At 48.8% G+C, this 16,412-nt stretch overlaps 1 protein-coding gene across 2 annotated transcripts in view; it reads left to right on the forward strand.

Moving 5' to 3' along the window:
• The window catches only part of PTPN3 (protein tyrosine phosphatase non-receptor type 3), a 101,429-nt gene extending 89,899 nt beyond the window's left edge, over positions 1-11,530 (forward strand). For both annotated transcript variants that reach the window (XM_040963484.1, XM_040963483.1), the window contains exons 19-25: positions 635-725; positions 963-1,024; positions 2,247-2,393; positions 8,614-8,742; positions 9,256-9,401; positions 9,886-10,021; positions 11,417-11,530. In XM_040963484.1, coding sequence (XP_040819418.1) covers positions 635-725; positions 963-1,024; positions 2,247-2,393; positions 8,614-8,742; positions 9,256-9,401; positions 9,886-10,021; positions 11,417-11,494 — 789 coding nt within the window. In that variant the 3' untranslated portion in view covers positions 11,495-11,530. The remainder of the gene's footprint in view (positions 1-634; positions 726-962; positions 1,025-2,246; positions 2,394-8,613; positions 8,743-9,255; positions 9,402-9,885; positions 10,022-11,416) is intronic.
• Positions 11,531-16,412: the final 4,882 nt, after the last annotated feature.

Here is a 16,412-nt window from a genome sequence, read left to right on the forward strand (position 1 = left end):
CTGCAGCATCACAACACTGTTAGCACGGGGATGCCATCAAGCCCTGCCAGGTCCTGCACCCACATGGCTCACACGCGTCTGGATATGCAGGGGTTCTTCCACGCGAGGTTCTGGATAGTGACTGTGTGTATAGGGAACACCTTCTGGAAGCCTTCAGTGTTTGGGGATCGATGTTCTTACTGGGGAACTGTTCAGAAATGTTGAATGAAATGCTCCAGCTCTTAAAGCAAAAATTGTGGTCCACTCCATTCAGTGGGAAAGAAAGCGTTCGAGAGTAATTAAAATGATTTCCATTTCATTTTGAGTCAAAAAAAATTTTTTTTTTTTTGCTTTCAGCATATGTCAAACTATCATAAAAATAAAGCTTTATGTGATTCAGGCTCATTCCTGTGACTTTCTTCTCTCCCCCATCCCCACTAAAAGTTAAAAAAAAAAAGAATTAGAGCAATTAATTGCTTTCTAATGGAATGATAAGCATCTCCTATTGGGGAAGATTTTCTTTTAATAAGTAGCGTGTGATCACTTTACAACATTAAGGTTATAGGGACTTAGGGGGTAGACTTGATGGTTAGAGGTACACTTCAGCTTCTGCGCTGGTTCTGACAGCAACTGTTAACTTCTTTGTTTCACACAGCAACTCTACCGGAAGAAGCCAGGTTTGGCCATCACGTGTGCAAAGTTGCCTGCAAATGTGGACAAAAACCGATACAAAGATGTGCTGCCTTGTGAGTAACCAGCCAGACTGTCTGGTCCTCTGGAACTGCCCCCCCAGTGTATCTGTAAGCACCCCCGCCTGCGTCGCAGCCGCTGCACGTTCTGAGCAGTTGGGCAACTCGTGCTTATGCTAATGAGGCAGGAGCCGCAGATGGGGCTGGGAACCAAACTCTGGTTGACTTGGCTTAATAAAAATAACACCCAGAATCGTGGGGGAAATTTTCTCTCTATTTTTCTCTCTCCCGCAGATGATGCCACCCGGGTATTGTTGCAAGGGAATGAAGACTATATCAATGCCAGCTATGTGAATGTGAGTTGGGATCTGGGTGATGAGAAGGCACATTCAATGTGGTGGCAAGCATGACAGGAGCTTGCTTGTGGACTGGCTTGCAGCTGACAGAGCTTTCCTGGGCACTGCCACCTTTCAGCACAACTACTATGCGAGGGCAGGGAAAGTCTTGTCTCACCAAGGTGGAAGCCCAGCGTTAGAGATATCACTAGAGCAGGCCAAAGCCAACAGCCACCTCCCAGGATTCACATTAGCAGGAAGCTGGCCTTGAACCCAAGCACTCCAGGTTGGGATGCAAGTGTCATAATTAACAAGCCAAGTGCCCTCCCCATACTCTGTGTTTTTAATCCCATCGACCCTGGTGCTTCTCTGCTGGACTGCTGGTGTTCGGGCATTTGTTTTTGCTGTGCTTCCTGTATTAAGTGATATCACCCTGCCTCAAGATAGGAGAAGTCAAATCTCCACTTACCCGTAAAAAGGGAAGCATAGCTTGGAGATGCTATTGTGGCATAATGCATTAAATCGTCACCCATGACTCCGTAATTCTGCATGAGCACTGATGCGAGTCCCACATCTGGTCCAGCTCCCTATTGGTGCATCTGGGAAGGCATCAGAACATGGCCCAAGTGCTTACACGGAGGACCCAGGCTGAGTTCCAGGCTCCTCGCCTTGGCCTCGTCTATCCCTGGTTCCTGTGGCCCTTTCAGGAGTGAACCAGTAGATGGAGGAGTCTCACCTCCCTCTCTCTCTGTCCCTTCCTCTCTCCCTCCTCCTCTTTTTTCCCTTTCTCTATCACTCCCTCCCTCTCCTCTCCCTCTCCTTTGCTCTCTCCCTCTCTCTGTAATTCTGCTTTGAAAATAAATGAATATATGTATTTTTAAATCCAGCATAGAGAAGACTTGGGATTAAGGGTCAGTGTATATTGTTGAGTGTGTGGAAATACCTAATATTGTTTATATTTAGGGCAGAGCAGTAGAAACATTAAAGTTCTTCTATGATTTTACAGGTTTATTTCTGGGTTTTGCCTACTTGGTATCATGCAGTTTTATCACAAAGATCTAATGCTAACATTACAAGGCTCTATAGAAGTAATTTTTTCTTTGATTTTTTTTTTTTTTTTAGAATTAATAGCCTATGAGCTGATAGAGTTTTTGGTGTGATGGTTAAGTAAGAGTTTAGAAGCCACTTCCCTGCCAACCTTGGGGCTGTAACAGACTCTCATGACTTTCTGATTTCTTACCAGATGGAAATTCCCAGTGCTAACCTTGTGAACAAGTACATTGCTGCCCAGGGACCCCTGCCACATACCTGTGCACACTTCTGGCAGGTGGTCTGGGATCAGAAGCTGTCACTCATCGTCATGTTGACGACACTCACAGAGCGAGGGCGGGTAAGTGGTTCAGTTTCCAATTAAGGTGTGCACAGTGTCACGCTCTGCCACGTGATACAAGCCTTGGGGGCTAGCAAAGATCTTCATTGTCTCTGGGTCCAACCTGCTTGTCATTTGTCAGTCTCGTGTGGAGCTGCCCATGGACTCCCCCAGTGCCGAGAAGCTCAGCACTCCAACCTGCTCCTGGGGGGAGGATCCATTGTAGCAAACAGGAAGGCAGTGCCTTTCCTGCCACTCAGCTCACCTGGCGCAGAACCCACTGCCTGGACTGTGGCCTCACACACCCAGTGCAAGTACTGGTCCTCAAAGAGCAGTATGTATACCAGGCTCATCCTAGCCACAAGGAGGAGGAGAAGTTACATCACTCTATTGTTTTCCATAGAAACACATCACTAACTCTGTAACAATAAATATGCAGGAGATGCCTAAATCGTCAGTTTCCTGCCTTCTGGAAGCATCTGGATATGTTCATTGAAAAACACGTTCCAATATCAAATACGCATTAACCTTGAACGGTCTGCTTTGCACCGTATGTGTGCTGCTTCTGCCAGAACCCCTAGCTCAGTGCGTAGATCAGTGTGCCAGATGTATGCTTCTTGAAAGTCAGAACACACAGGACTAAAATAGATAGGATGTTTGAGATCAGCACATCCTCTCACTGCAATCAATAAAATAAAAATCCTATTAATTGTATAGACCTCATTGGTGGCAATAAGCTTTATTCTTTGTTTTTCATATTTATCTATTTGACAGGAAAGTGACAGGAATGAAAGAGGAAAAGGAGGAGGAAAGAGAGATCTTGCCTTTGCTAGTTCATTGTCCAATGACTGGGCAAAAGCCAAGAGCCAGGAACTCCACCTTGGTGTCCCACATGGGTAGGAGGGAACCAAGTAGTTGGCCACCTTCTGCTGTTTTCCGTGGTGTATTAGCAGGATGCTGCAGCAGAAGTAGCCCAGCTAGAACTCCAATATGGGTTGCCGTTGTCACAAGCGGTGGCTTAGCGCACTGTGCTGTAACACTGTCACCTGAAAAAGAGCTTTTAAGTGCCTTGTCCCAAATGGATACTCCTACTCCTGCTGAGACATTTCCAGGATCATCCTAAGAGTGCTCAGCTCTAGTTTCTTTAAGGTTTATTTTATTTATGTGAAAGACAGGGTTAGAGAGAAGAGAGGGAAAAGACAGAGAAATCAAGAGAGGGGTCTTTCATCTACTGCTGGTCTACTCTAAATGACCACCATGGTTAGGGCTGGGCCAGACCAAACCCAGGAGTTCTTCCCACATGGGTACAGGGACCCAAACACTTGAATTATCTTCCACTGCTTTTTTTCAGGTCATTTTGCAGGGACTTTGGGTGGAACAGCCAGGACTCTCACAGGAGCCCATATGGCATACCGGTATTTCGTGTAACATCTCTACTAGCTACACCCTGACTACAGTCTCCAGCAGCTCTAATTCTTAAGAAAGTCCTCCTCGCAGTGAGCTAAAATGGGTGCTGCATTGAACCTTTGCCTCACTCAGTTCTGCTGCACAGAAGACAGAAAATAAGCTACTCTCTTTTCCATGCAATGATCCTTGAGTCTTCTAAAGATACCCTTCCTTCCATTAGGCTACAGTCAGCAGACACCACGTGTTCTTTGTCTTGGTGTTGTCCCCAGTTTGTACTCACACCCTTGACTCTTGGAGCCTCCAAACAGCCAGATTATGTGGGCTCAAAATACAGTTTCTTTTGAGCAAGTTGCTTTAACCTCTCTGACCTGGCCAGCATGTGAAGTGGAGATAGTGAAGGGGCCGACCTTGGAGGGTTTGTGAGGACTGGGAGGCTACCTATCAAAAGCTTAAACAACTGCGCCCTGCCAAAGTCCAACAAACACCAGTTGGAGTTTTGCATCATCTTCATGCCTGAGTAAATGCAGATCTGGCCATCGAGAGCTTGGAGGGCAGTCCGGCTTCCTTGTTTGTGTGGTCATCACTCCTGGTGGCTTGTCACATGCCGATTTCATCAGCATCCCTTGTCCTCACATGAATGACTGATGAAAGGTTTAAGTCCTCAGGAAGCAAGAAGAGCCTCCTTCAAGGATGGCAGTGGTCAGGGGCACTAAGGGCAGCTGGGCAGCACTCATTTGTCCCTACCATTCCACTCATCCCTGCTTTTTCTCTGGTTGCACAGTCAGTCACCCCGAGTGACTGTCACAGGCTGGACTGGAATCTCCACACAGAAGAGCTCTTTCTGGAAGCCCTTCTAATTCTATGAGAGGAGAGAGAGAGAGAGAGAGTGTGTGTCAGTGTGTGTGTGTGTGTCAGTGTGTGTGTGTGTGTCAGTGTGTGTGTGTGTGTGTCAGTGTGTGTGAGTCAGTGTGTTTTTTGTTTTGTTTTTCTTTCTAAATTTGCTTTAAATGGGAAATGAAGTTCCTTGGACCCTTTTTGGGAAACTCCAGTCATCTCCCAATACTGACCTCTTCATTTTTCCAAAGTACTTGGGGAAGAAGGCAGACTCCCAAGCTGTATTTCCTGAGTCCAGATCCTACCATGTGCCTCCCTGTTTCAAATGCAGTAATGGTAGCATCCATCTCGTGGGGTTGGGGGAAATGAATGAGTTAACACAATAGCCTTCTTGGAAGAGTGCTTAGCACACAAATGTTCTCGATAAATGTTAGCTTGTACTACTAATCATGTTGACTTGGGTATCACCAAAATCATGATTACCAGGTCTGTACTATTGTTTTAGTCTAGTATTCATCAGTCTTTTATTTAAATCGAGTCTTTTTTTTTTTTTTTTTGCTTTAATGAATTACCTTTGAAATGAGTTTTCTAAATGGAATTCACTATATCATCACATAAACAGCAGGTGTGTGAGTCAGCTCACTTTAACTGAAATATCTGGAGTTCCTCCCTAAGAGAGGTTTCTTTCAGCTTACACTTGTGGAGGTTCACAAGCTAAGTTAAGGCTGGAGAAGAACCTGCAGATGACCATATGGGAGTCCAGGAGCACACTGGGCTCAGAATCAACTCTTGGGGGAACTCAGCAGGCCCGCTTCCCTGAAACCTTGATTAGACCAAGTAGACTAAGAGTTTGGGGCCTGGCCAATTCTGGGGGTACAAATCTTCTTTCAAGCCATAACAGGGAGTATGTATGGAAACAAGTACCACAGAGCAAGGTCATTAACTCTTGAATATACTTCCTTGCCATCCAGGCTGGGAACCCGAGGCCACCTGACACAGTAAAGTCAAGGAAATAGCACTCCAACTGTGGAAGGCCTCCATGGATGCCCTCTTTGCATGTACAGTCAGCTACAATGCAGGAAAAACACTTCACTTTCCCCCCACGGGGTTCTGTGGCTTGAAAAGCAGACCCCATCCTCTCCCAAGGCACCCCCATGCCTGGCCTTCTACTCTGCAGGCCCTGGTTTGTGTGCCTAGCAAGTCTGCCACCCTGTCATTCCTCCACTTTGAGAACTGTCCTCTCATCACCTTCCTGTGGTCCCTTACTCCATTACTGCTGGTGACCTGAAGCTGTGGGGACAGTTCCGGAGGTGCCACCCTGCTATCTGCAAAGGGCTTTCAGTTCACCATGCAGTGGCTCTGAGCCGATACAGCCACACCCTCCTGTCCCCATCAGGCTGCTCTTTGTCTTGAAGCAGCATGCTCCTCCTCCCTGTCCAACTGGAAGGCTCTTAGACCCCACAGGAACGCTGCATTGTCTTATGGCTGGCACCAGAGAATCTCCCCAGGATCACAGCCCCCATCATTGCCTTGCCTGACTGTCCCAGCTCTGGAGAAAAAGTCCCCCTTCTTCCATATCCCCCCACCTGCTCTCACAGGTGCTACCACTGCTCATGGCCCCTGCTCTCTATATGGGTCTCTGCTGTGAACCTGAGCTCATCTGAGGTCTCCGTGTGACTGGGAGGCGGGTGGTTCTTTGTTTCCCAGCCCTTTCTTCCCAGCTGGATTTCTTCCAGCCACTTCCATCAGTTTCCTGTACAGCAGATTCCCATCTCCCATGAGGCCTGGCATTGTCTTCATCATCTCTGGCCCTGGGAACTGAGGTCCCTTGTTTATCCGGTGTTAAAAACCTGTTCTTCCGACATCCAGGGTGTGTGTCGCTGCCACTCCAATTGCAGACTCTCGGATGACCTGAAGTCTCTTGTGTCCTCATCACCACCCACCATTTCTTCCGGATCGGGCAGCGTCTCTGCAGGCCAGCTGCTTTGCTCGTTTTTCCTTCTTTCATTCTTGTTCTTTTCTTTTTTTTTTTTTTTCTTTGAGAAGCATACAGAACAGAGATTTCTCAGCCACAGATTTGACTGCCTACAACAGGGGCCTGGGCCAGGCTGGGTCAGGCTGGAGTTACAGCCTAGAGTGCACATATGGGTGGCAAACAGTTCATTTGAACCACCACTTGCTGTCTCCCAGGGTGCACATGAACAGGAAGCTGAGATCAGGAGCAAATCAAACCCACACCCAGGCACCCCCAATAAAGCAAGAGAGTTTTTCACCTGGCATCTTTAGCTGTAGGCCACACAGCTCTGCCCCCCACACCTTTTTTGTCAGGAGATGGACTTTTCAGTATGTGCTGTAGTATGGCACTTCCAGTGGGCATGTGGCACTGGGCCACACGTGAGTCTATGAGCACAAACCTCAGAAGCCCTGTATAGCACAGGGTCAGTAGCACTATCCCCCTGCGAGAGTGCTTGATTTTGTCCTTATCTGTTCCTGTCTCAAATGTTTTTCATTATGCTGTGCCCTGGGGCCCATACCTAGAGTATGGCAGACAGCGGGGGACATGGCAGCTCAGCAGGTTCAACTGCTGCCTGGGACACCCAGATCCTGGAGTGCCTGGGCCACATCCCAGATATGCTTCTGGAACACCTTCCTGGGAGGCAGCAGATGATGGCCCTTGAACTTGGGTTCCTGCCACCTGCGTGGGACACCTGGAAGCAGTTTGTAGTTCCTGACAGCTTGGGCCTGACCTAGCCATGGCTGTCACAATGAAATCACTGTGAGTGAAATCAGCAGGGACAAATGAATGAATGACCTGTCTCTCCCTTTCTCTCTCTCTCTCTTTCTCTTGCACTGACTTCCAGAGACAGAAGGAAGTAGTGAGTGAGTAGTAGATAGGCTGGGTAGGATAGATCTTAGAAGGGAAATGTCCCCCTGCCTTTCCTACCATGAGAGCTGTCTCTTATCTATATATGAACAACATGGACATTCCTGCTTCTCAGCCCGCTAGTCATCTAAGGCATGGGCTGAGACTTGGGCTCGTAAAAGGCATTGGGATTCTACGACCATGGCGTTTACCTGTTTGATCTTGGTCAGGACTCCAGGCCTCCATTTACTCCTCATTGGAAAGGTGGTGGCAAGGCCTGTATCTTGGGGTTGTGGAGGATTAGGAGCAAAGCACTCTGGATGTGGTGCCTTGTTCCACAGCGCATGTTCCCTGTGGGGTTGTGATTGCATGGGCCCCCTCGTCCCACTGGTCCAGAAGCAGACAGGCAGGTTTGCTGCTCTGTGCCTTGGCCATGAGAATCTGTGAGGGATAGGAAGAGGCGTGGGCAGCATGACGCTCTCATGGCTCCCTGATGGGTGGCATGTATGAGAGGTACCGTGCTGGGATCAGGTCACACACTGTGCTCAGAGCCGGGCATACCCGGGTTCTGAGGCTCCCCAGGATCTTTAGCTCTGAGTCAGGTTTCCCTCACCCCTTTGGGTGGTTGAGCAGGCATGGGATCTGGGCACGTCGCCCTCCACCAAGGCAGAGTGATTTGCTCACAGTCCTGGGCTGGCGGGGAGGGGAGAGAGTTGCTGCGCTAGAGTTATGTCTGGCACCCAGCTGTGTGCTTCTTCACCTACGGTGGCCTGAGGCAGGTGGGGCTGGGGGAGCAGACCTGGTAAGGGAAGTTGAGGCAGAGACTGCTCATGGGCCAGGCCCTTCCCAAGTCCCTCCTATGCCTCTAGGCAGCAGATGCAGCCCAGGGGTGCCTGCAGAGCCACAGGCTGACTATATCCACTCTCCTGAGGAAGAAGGGGGGTCTTCTGCCTCCAACTTGGTATATGTGCAGACAGACAGACTCTCCTGGGTCTCTCCTCCCAGCAGCAATCACGGTAGCCGGGCATGTGCCAGAGAATTCTGGTTGGACACCCAGTTGGCCAATCTCCCTGGCCACAACCAGGTGCTCACATGCCCCTTCCCCAGGGAGACTAACACACCCTCGGTTCCCCGCAGACCAAATGTCACCAGTACTGGCCTGACCCCCCCGACGTCGTGGATCATGGAATCTTCCACATCCAGTGTCAGTCAGAGGACTGCACCATTGCCTACGTTTCCCGAGAAATGCTGGTCACGAACACAGAGGTGAGCTGCGGAGTGGTGGGGTAGGCAGGTGCATGTTGCATGGAAGAGGCCAACCACAAAAGGACCAACACTGTGAGCGTGCTCAGCCATGAAGCATCACATCCGATGGGCGTGAAATAGGATGATGCCGATAGGATGTCCAGGGCTGGACGGAATGAGGAGCTAAGATAATAATGTGCTGAGTTTATGTTTGGCTGATAAAACTTCCAGATATGGGTATTGATGATGGTTCCACAACATTGTGAATATACTGGATGCCACTGAATTGTTTGTCTTCAAATGGTTAAAATGACCTGGGTTTCACCACAAGGAAATAAAATAAGCTAATGTATGTATGACCCCTGTGGTAACTACTTCAGAAACAAGAAATAGCTGCAGGTAGAAGTGATCTAGAAGGCAGTCCTGGGAGGGGCAGGGGCCACAGTATGCTGTGCCCAGTGGCAAGAAGAGCCCTGGACACAGGGCCATCCTGGCAGGACACCCCTTCACGGAGTACCCCCACATCTTCCATAGACTGGGGAGGAACACACAGTGACACATCTCCAGTATGTCTCCTGGCCTGACCACGGCGTACCCGATGACTCCTCAGATTTCCTGGAATTTGCAAACTACGTGAGGTCCCTGAGAGTGGACGGGGAGCCTGTGTTGGTTCACTGCAGGTATTGGGGCTTGTCTGTTCTGCTTCACTCTTAATACCAGCACCCGCTTGAGAAAAGCTTGGGGAGAACCGGCGGGCCCCGGACCCAACCTCTTCACTGTGTGCTTCCACAGAGCCCTGCTTACCCCTCCCCACTTCAGGGGATGAGCACACTAAGAAGTACAGCTCTGTGAGCATAGCCCGGCACCCGTGTAACAAGTCCCACCCCGTCTGCTAGGTGCCCTGCCACCCGCTGACCTTCACCATGGAGGTGGATGAGAATGGGCATGGGTTTGGCACTTAGCAGTGAGTTGCTCTGCATCATCTGCTGGGAAGCTCCCAGCCTCGGGGCCTATGGGAAAAGCATTTTTGGCCACAGTGAGTGCTTTGTACTCCCAAAGGCCAAGGGAGGGGCACCTCTGAGTCCCCATGGGAAGTGGCTGAGAGATCAGCTGGGCCTTGCTGCCCCAGCCGGTCCCAGGTCTCTGTTTCTGTCTGTTCTGCAGTGCCGGCATAGGTCGGACCGGCGTGTTGGTTACAATGGAAACTGCCATGTGCTTAATTGAGAGAAACCTGCCTGTGTACCCACTGGATATTGTCCGGCAAATGCGAGACCAACGCGCCATGATGGTGCAGACATCTGTGAGTAGCAATCATCATGTGAGAATGACAGGGAGGGCTAGGACTTTCTGAGCTCATGCGCCAGGCCACGCCTGGTCAGAGGGCTCTGGCTAAGGCTCCAGTGGCCTGAGCTACCTGCCCACAGTCTCTCAGCTTCTCAGAGGCTACTCAGGGACCCCCAAACCTACCCCAAATCCACCTGTGTGGTGTGTGCCCTGCCTGACATTCTGTTAGGAGGCAGCTCTGGCTGCATGTCCTGTTGTCCAACTACTGGCCCTGCCACCTGTCTGTCAGAAGTCACAGTCACTAAGATTTCATCCTACCAACTGTACCTAGGGTAACCCTTTCCACTGAGCAAACTCTTCACGCATCTTGCTATCTCCTGCTTGGAGCTCCTTTCCACCTCTCATGCCTGTGTGCTTAGAGGGTCCTCAGAAGGCAGTCGTGGGGCTCCACATTAGAATTGCCAAGGGCCAGGGAGATGTCTTGGAAAGCATCCTACTAAACAACCCTGGGAACGTCTCTTTAACTTCTCCAAGCCTTAATTTCCTCATCTGCAACATGGGGACTGCCCCATTCATTCATGTACTCACCTAGAAGATTAGCAAGAGAGACCCACGTTCGTGCACCCTCAGAGAGCTGGATTGGGCTTTACTAATCTGAGCAGCAGTCGGGAAGCTCAGGGGGCATCCGAGAACACAGCAGACGAGAGTGTGCAGACTTCACAAAGTCAGGAAGGCTTCCTGGAGGAGCAGCCTCTCGGGCAAAACCCCCAGGAGTCAGCAAAGAGACCAGCTGGAATTCTGAGCTCCAGCCAGCCCTGTGTGCCTCACAGGCTTGTAGATAGCATTTATGAGATTTGCCTGATAGATTGTGAGCTCTTGTTGCTTTATATCAATTTATACTGGAAATCTGGTTAAGAAAAAGACTAGTAGGTTAAGTTATGAAGGTTGTTTTCCACCTCTGCCCCTTTCTTTTGTAATGGAAGACTTCCTTGCTGGCCCAACGTCTCAGTAGGTTTTCCTGGCTCTAAAGGCTGTGCCTCAATGAGCTCCACATCCCCTGAGTCAGATCAGAGGCCCCTGAAAGATATCTATAATGAGCATGTGCTAACTTTTGGAGGGGCTTGCTGTTATTCCCTAAACAATCCAGCATAAAACTATCTAACAGCATTTATACTGTTGTTAGCTCCCAAGAATACTGGAGATGATATGACCTGCCCACTCCGACGCCGTGCCCCTCCTTCTCTGCGCGGGCACACCCTGCATCCTCCCGGCATCAGGAGGGCATTCTGGCTGCGTCCCCTCTGCTGGGCTCTCCTGGCTCATGGCCCCACCCCCGTGTCAGAAAGCACTTGCAGAGGACGCAGAGGACTGGGCAGCACGGGTCCTGACTTGGCTTTCTTTTCTCTTCCAGAGCCAGTACAAGTTTGTGTGTGAAGCAATTCTTCGTGTGTATGAAGAAGGCTTGGTTCAAATGCTGGATCCCAGTTAGGAGGACAACTGTGAAGAAAAAAACCAAAACCAAAAACAAAACGCTCATTTCTCTTTCCCAGGGATGACCTCCCCTGGAGGGGGTTTCTGACCCACTCCCTGGAGGCTGCAAGAGGACCCGGGAGCTATGGGAAAGGAATGAGCTCATATAAACCCAGGCACTTTAAATTTCTGTAGAAATGGTATCCTGTACATAGGAACTGGCATAGATCCGCATGCAATTACAGTGTCTTTGAAGGCCAGAGAGAAAGCTGGAAGGGATGTCACTTTGGGGCCCATCCCAACACCTCCCTCCCTGGACATCAGCAGACCCCTGTGAGCCCCCACGGGGCAACTGAGCGAGGCACGAGCAGTGCTTCTGACCTCCCAAAAGCAAGATGGCCCTGCAGGTCAGGTGGCTTGATTTTTGCGCATTTCTGTGTAGAGGACAGCAAGGGCCGAGTTTCCTGTTCTACCGCCATCTGCACCTGCAGTACCCGCTACGCCCCGCCGACTGCACGCATGGAGGGCGTGAGTGTTCCAGCTGATGGAGAGCAATGCCTTCATTGTCCTTCCTCGCTTCATCCCGTCTCCCGACCCCTTCCCATATCTTTGTTCCCGAGAATCATGTCCAAACCCCCGCCTCCCGACCCTGTGTTCTCACCCAGTGCCTGAGCAGGTGAATAGCAGACATTCGGGTGACTCTTCAGCTGAGACTGGGAACCAGGACTCCTGGTTTCGTGGCAGGTCTTAGTGTGAGAAGCAGATGTGTCTCTTGCCTCTGCTGGCCTCTTACTGTGTCCTTCGCACCCGGGACTGGAATCGCTGACTACTGATTCTACTATGTGACATTGCTGCTACTTCAAGCTGTACACTTGAACGTGACGGTTTTCCTGAGGGGAGAGGGGACAATGGCATCTCAATTTTCGGAATCTTTGGCCCTTCTGAGAAAAGAACTTCTTGTCCTTGACCATGGGAAACCCTGCTTCTAGAGGGTTGACCGTGGGTGTGTGTGAATGAGTCTGTGTGCGTGGGTGCATCTGTGTGTCCATCCTGAGTGTTTCTCAGGGCTCCTAACTTGATTCAAATTACCATTGAATTTATATAACGAAAGAATCTGTATAGGAGAACAAAAGCGTGTGGTCACCCTTGGTTACGACGTCTCCATTTCATTTCAAAGGAGAAGAACAGGCTATCTGAATAGAAACACAATTTGATGTTAATTTATTCTAAGAACACCATGACTGATTGTCCTATTTGTGTAATACTGTGTTTCAAAAAAAAAAAAAAAGATTTTTTTTTTTAATTTGTGGCAGGATTATAGCAAATTACTATTTAAGGAAAATAAATTACATAAACATTTTAATGTGGTATCTTTAAATAGCAGTTTCTATGTATTCAGAGGAGGAAGCAAGTGAATTTCTTCATGGTATTTCTGGAACAAGGATACCTTCCTGGTATTATGCATGTGGAAGAAGCCATATTGATAATCTGCAAACTCGGAGTAGTTTCCTAATCAGAAGATGGGAAACTGGGGAAGAGGGAGGACTAGGTTTCCAAAGATGTTTCAGCCTCTAGACTTGAAATACAAGTGTAAGTCCAAAAATTCATGGAAAATGTAATTAAGAGATAAGTTTATTTTGATGCAAAATCCTTTGAAAATCCATGCCTTCAAGGGGTCTGGTTCTTCTTAAAAGAAAGCTATACATGGAATTCAAAGTGGTTTTTTTTTTTCTGCACCAAAATAAATTTACCTTTTATTTCCATTTCCTTACGAGCCTATTTTATGTTTTACTGTTCCCTGTTTGGATGGATATTAATTCACTGTGCCAAGACCTCGTACTGGGAAACAAGAAGCCACAGCACCTGCAAAAGTGTTGGGACCCTACACCCACGTGGGAGACCGGAAGAGGCTCCGGACTCCAGGCTACAGATTGGCACAGCTCCAGCCATTGTGGCTGCTTGGGGAGTCAATCAACAAATGGAAGGTCTTCCTCTCTGTTTCTCCTCCTCCCTGTATATCTGACTTTCCAATAAAAATAAAATAAATCTTTAAAAAAAAAAAGCCACAACAGAGCATGGGGATAAAGTACGAGAACCAACTCCTGATCGCATCCCAGCTCCCAGCCCAGGCACTCCCATCCCCATCTGTGAATCAGGTGTTACAAAGGACACTGGGGCATATTTGGGAATCGCTGGTGCTACTGTGAATTGCTCTGCCCTGGAATCCAGATGGAGACACGATGTGGATAAATTACTTGGAAAAAGAACTCAGTGACTCGCCCCAAACCACAGCAAACACATGTGGAATTCCCTGGGTTATGACAAAGGTGAGCATCCAGGAGAGCACAGCGAGAACAACACAGGGCAAGCCAGGCCAGTCCTTTGGTGCAGTCTGCACCCTGCCCAGAGTTCTCCAAGCAAAGCACCAAAAACCAAGCAAGTGGGGGGGCTGTTGACGTCCACAGACGAGCTGCTAGCATAGTCACCAGTGTTTCCCTTTGATAGGTAGCATTGTCACCCGTGTGCAAAAACCATGAGAAGTCTAAATGCCTTTGGAGAGTGGTGTTTTTAGTATATTGTCTGATGTGCTAGCCACAGCAGTGCTGTTAACAGCCACACCCACTTCTGGAAAGCTTACTGCAGTCTGCACTACTGTGCCTGCTGGCGATTCCAACACAACAAACACTGCCATGAAATCCTGAGAAAGACCAGTCAGACAATGACCTAAGGGAAGAAACCCTACAAGTCAAGACTCTGCATAGTGCCAGTTAAATCTGCACCCCCCACCCCGGGATGCGTGCCTCACAACCCTCTCCACTTAAACAGCACTTCTAGCCGCCTGCGCATCCCACTGGGGGTGGATGTTCTACCAGGGACACAGAGCTTGAAGTGACCAGGGAAGCCCTTGACCACCAGTGTGGTGACGCTGTCTAGGAGATCTGTCACCAGGTACACGGGTAAGTGTGGCTCCTCAGGGAGGCAGCATCTGTGCTGGGGGTTGCTCTAGAACCTTATCTAGGTTGATTTTTCAGAAAAAGAGGCTGCAATCAATTTGGGGAGGAAGGGTGGATCTCCAACTCTGTCATGGTCTTTGGTCTCCTTCCCCAAAGTGTGATCTGTGAAACATGCTGTTAGCTCAACACAGAGGCTATTACTGCTGGTTGACATGGTTCTTAATCCTCAGGAATGATCATTTGAGGCCGAGTAACAAGCTCTATCCGCCAGAGGCCACCAAGAGGCAGCGTCAGTGACAAGAGGTAGGGCTTGGATCTACAATCACATCAGCCTTGCTTTCTCTCACAGGGGAAGTTTGGACTGGGCTAGATGAACTCCAGATTTGTCTTTCTGTAAATCTGGTAACCCAAGGACTCAACAGTCAACTCGTAAGCCAAAGTTGTGTGGCTGCCAGAGAGGAAGGTCACACATTGCTGTAACTTGTCCCTCATACTTGATGCTTGTGGCTGCTAAGGCTGAGATTGCCATCCCTGGTACTTCTCTCTCAGCCTAGGTTGCCAGGGGAACCAAGCAAGTGGGAGACTGGTGGCTGGGCTGTCCTGCCATCTTTATAGCTCACGATCTGGAGCAATCACAGGATTTGAGTTAAGTCATGTTCTCATTGAAAGTTATCTTTTTTTTTTTCTTTTTTTTTTTTTATTGTTGCTTACATTATATTATGTAGTACAGTTTTATAGGCGCTGGGGATCCCCCCCACCCCTCCCATACCCCTCCCCCCATGGTGGATTCCTCCACCTTGTTGCATAACCATAGTTCAAGTTCAGTTGAGATTCATTGCTTGCAAACACCTGCCTAGCATAAAGTTCAGCGTCTTATTGTCCAGATAAGTTCAGTGGCCTCTTGGGGAGACCTTCTATGGTCTGAAGATAGGTCTTAGGCAACTTTTTTTCCTGTAAATCTGGAGTTTTTTCTTTCTGACATGTTCTGTTAGCAACTCTACTGAAAGCAAAATAGCAATGTAAACATTCAAGCTGTGCAACACTTTCTTTTGGCATCATTCGAATAACCATCTATTTCTGTAAGTTCTTTTGTTTGTTTTTGTTCTTTTAATGATCTCTTAGAGATTACTCCCTGCCTGTCTCACCTGGTTAGGAACACCTGTCTGCTTTAACTTTGCCCTTGAGGTCCAAGATGTCTGCTGCAATTGCGTTCACATGGCAGCCAGCAGGATGGAGATGAGAGGAGAAAGCAAGACCTTTGAGCTTAGGAGATATCAATGGATGTTGAACATCCCACTGATCAGAGCTTGGCCACAGGACCATACTTAGGTCCAGGGAGTTACTTTTATTCTGTGTCTGAAAAGAATGGGTTTGAGGATACTTAGTGCTATAGCTCACCCTTTAGCTGCCCATACTTCCCCAAACATTACCCATCTGCTTGTCCTCAAGGGATAAAGCCCAAGCAGGCTGTGCCAGTATTACTAGTTCAAGTCCCCCTTTCTCATCCAGCTTCCTGCTGGTGTGCCTGGGAAAGCAGCAGATGATGACCTGAGTGCATGGGCTCCTGCTACCCTCATGCAAGACCAGGATGGAATTCCAGGACCTAGATTTGACCTGACCCCAAGTTTGGTTGTTATGGCCCTTGAGGGGGTGCTCCAACAGATTAAGAGATCTTTTTTATATGTTCTTCATTCTGCCTTTCAAATAAATTACTACAGCTTTAAAAAGAAAAATGGGTCAGTTGTGTGGCCACAGCAATAAAGACGCCACTGGGACACCTGCAACACATATTGGAGTGCCTGTATTTCAGTCTCCAGCTCCACTAACAGTTCCGGCTTCCAGCTAATGCATATCCTGGAAGACAGCAGGTGTGGCTCAAGTGCTTGGAATTGGGTCCTGTCCATCAATATGGCAGACCCAGGTGGAGTTCCAGACTCTCTCTTGATTGATAGATACTAGAGAGGGAACATAAGGGATATAAAC

This window comes from Ochotona curzoniae, unplaced genomic scaffold (genome assembly GCF_017591425.1).
Source record: "Ochotona curzoniae isolate NIBS_2020 unplaced genomic scaffold, NIBS_Ocur_1.0 scaffold_3208, whole genome shotgun sequence".
Taxonomy (NCBI): Eukaryota; Metazoa; Chordata; class Mammalia; order Lagomorpha; family Ochotonidae; genus Ochotona; species Ochotona curzoniae.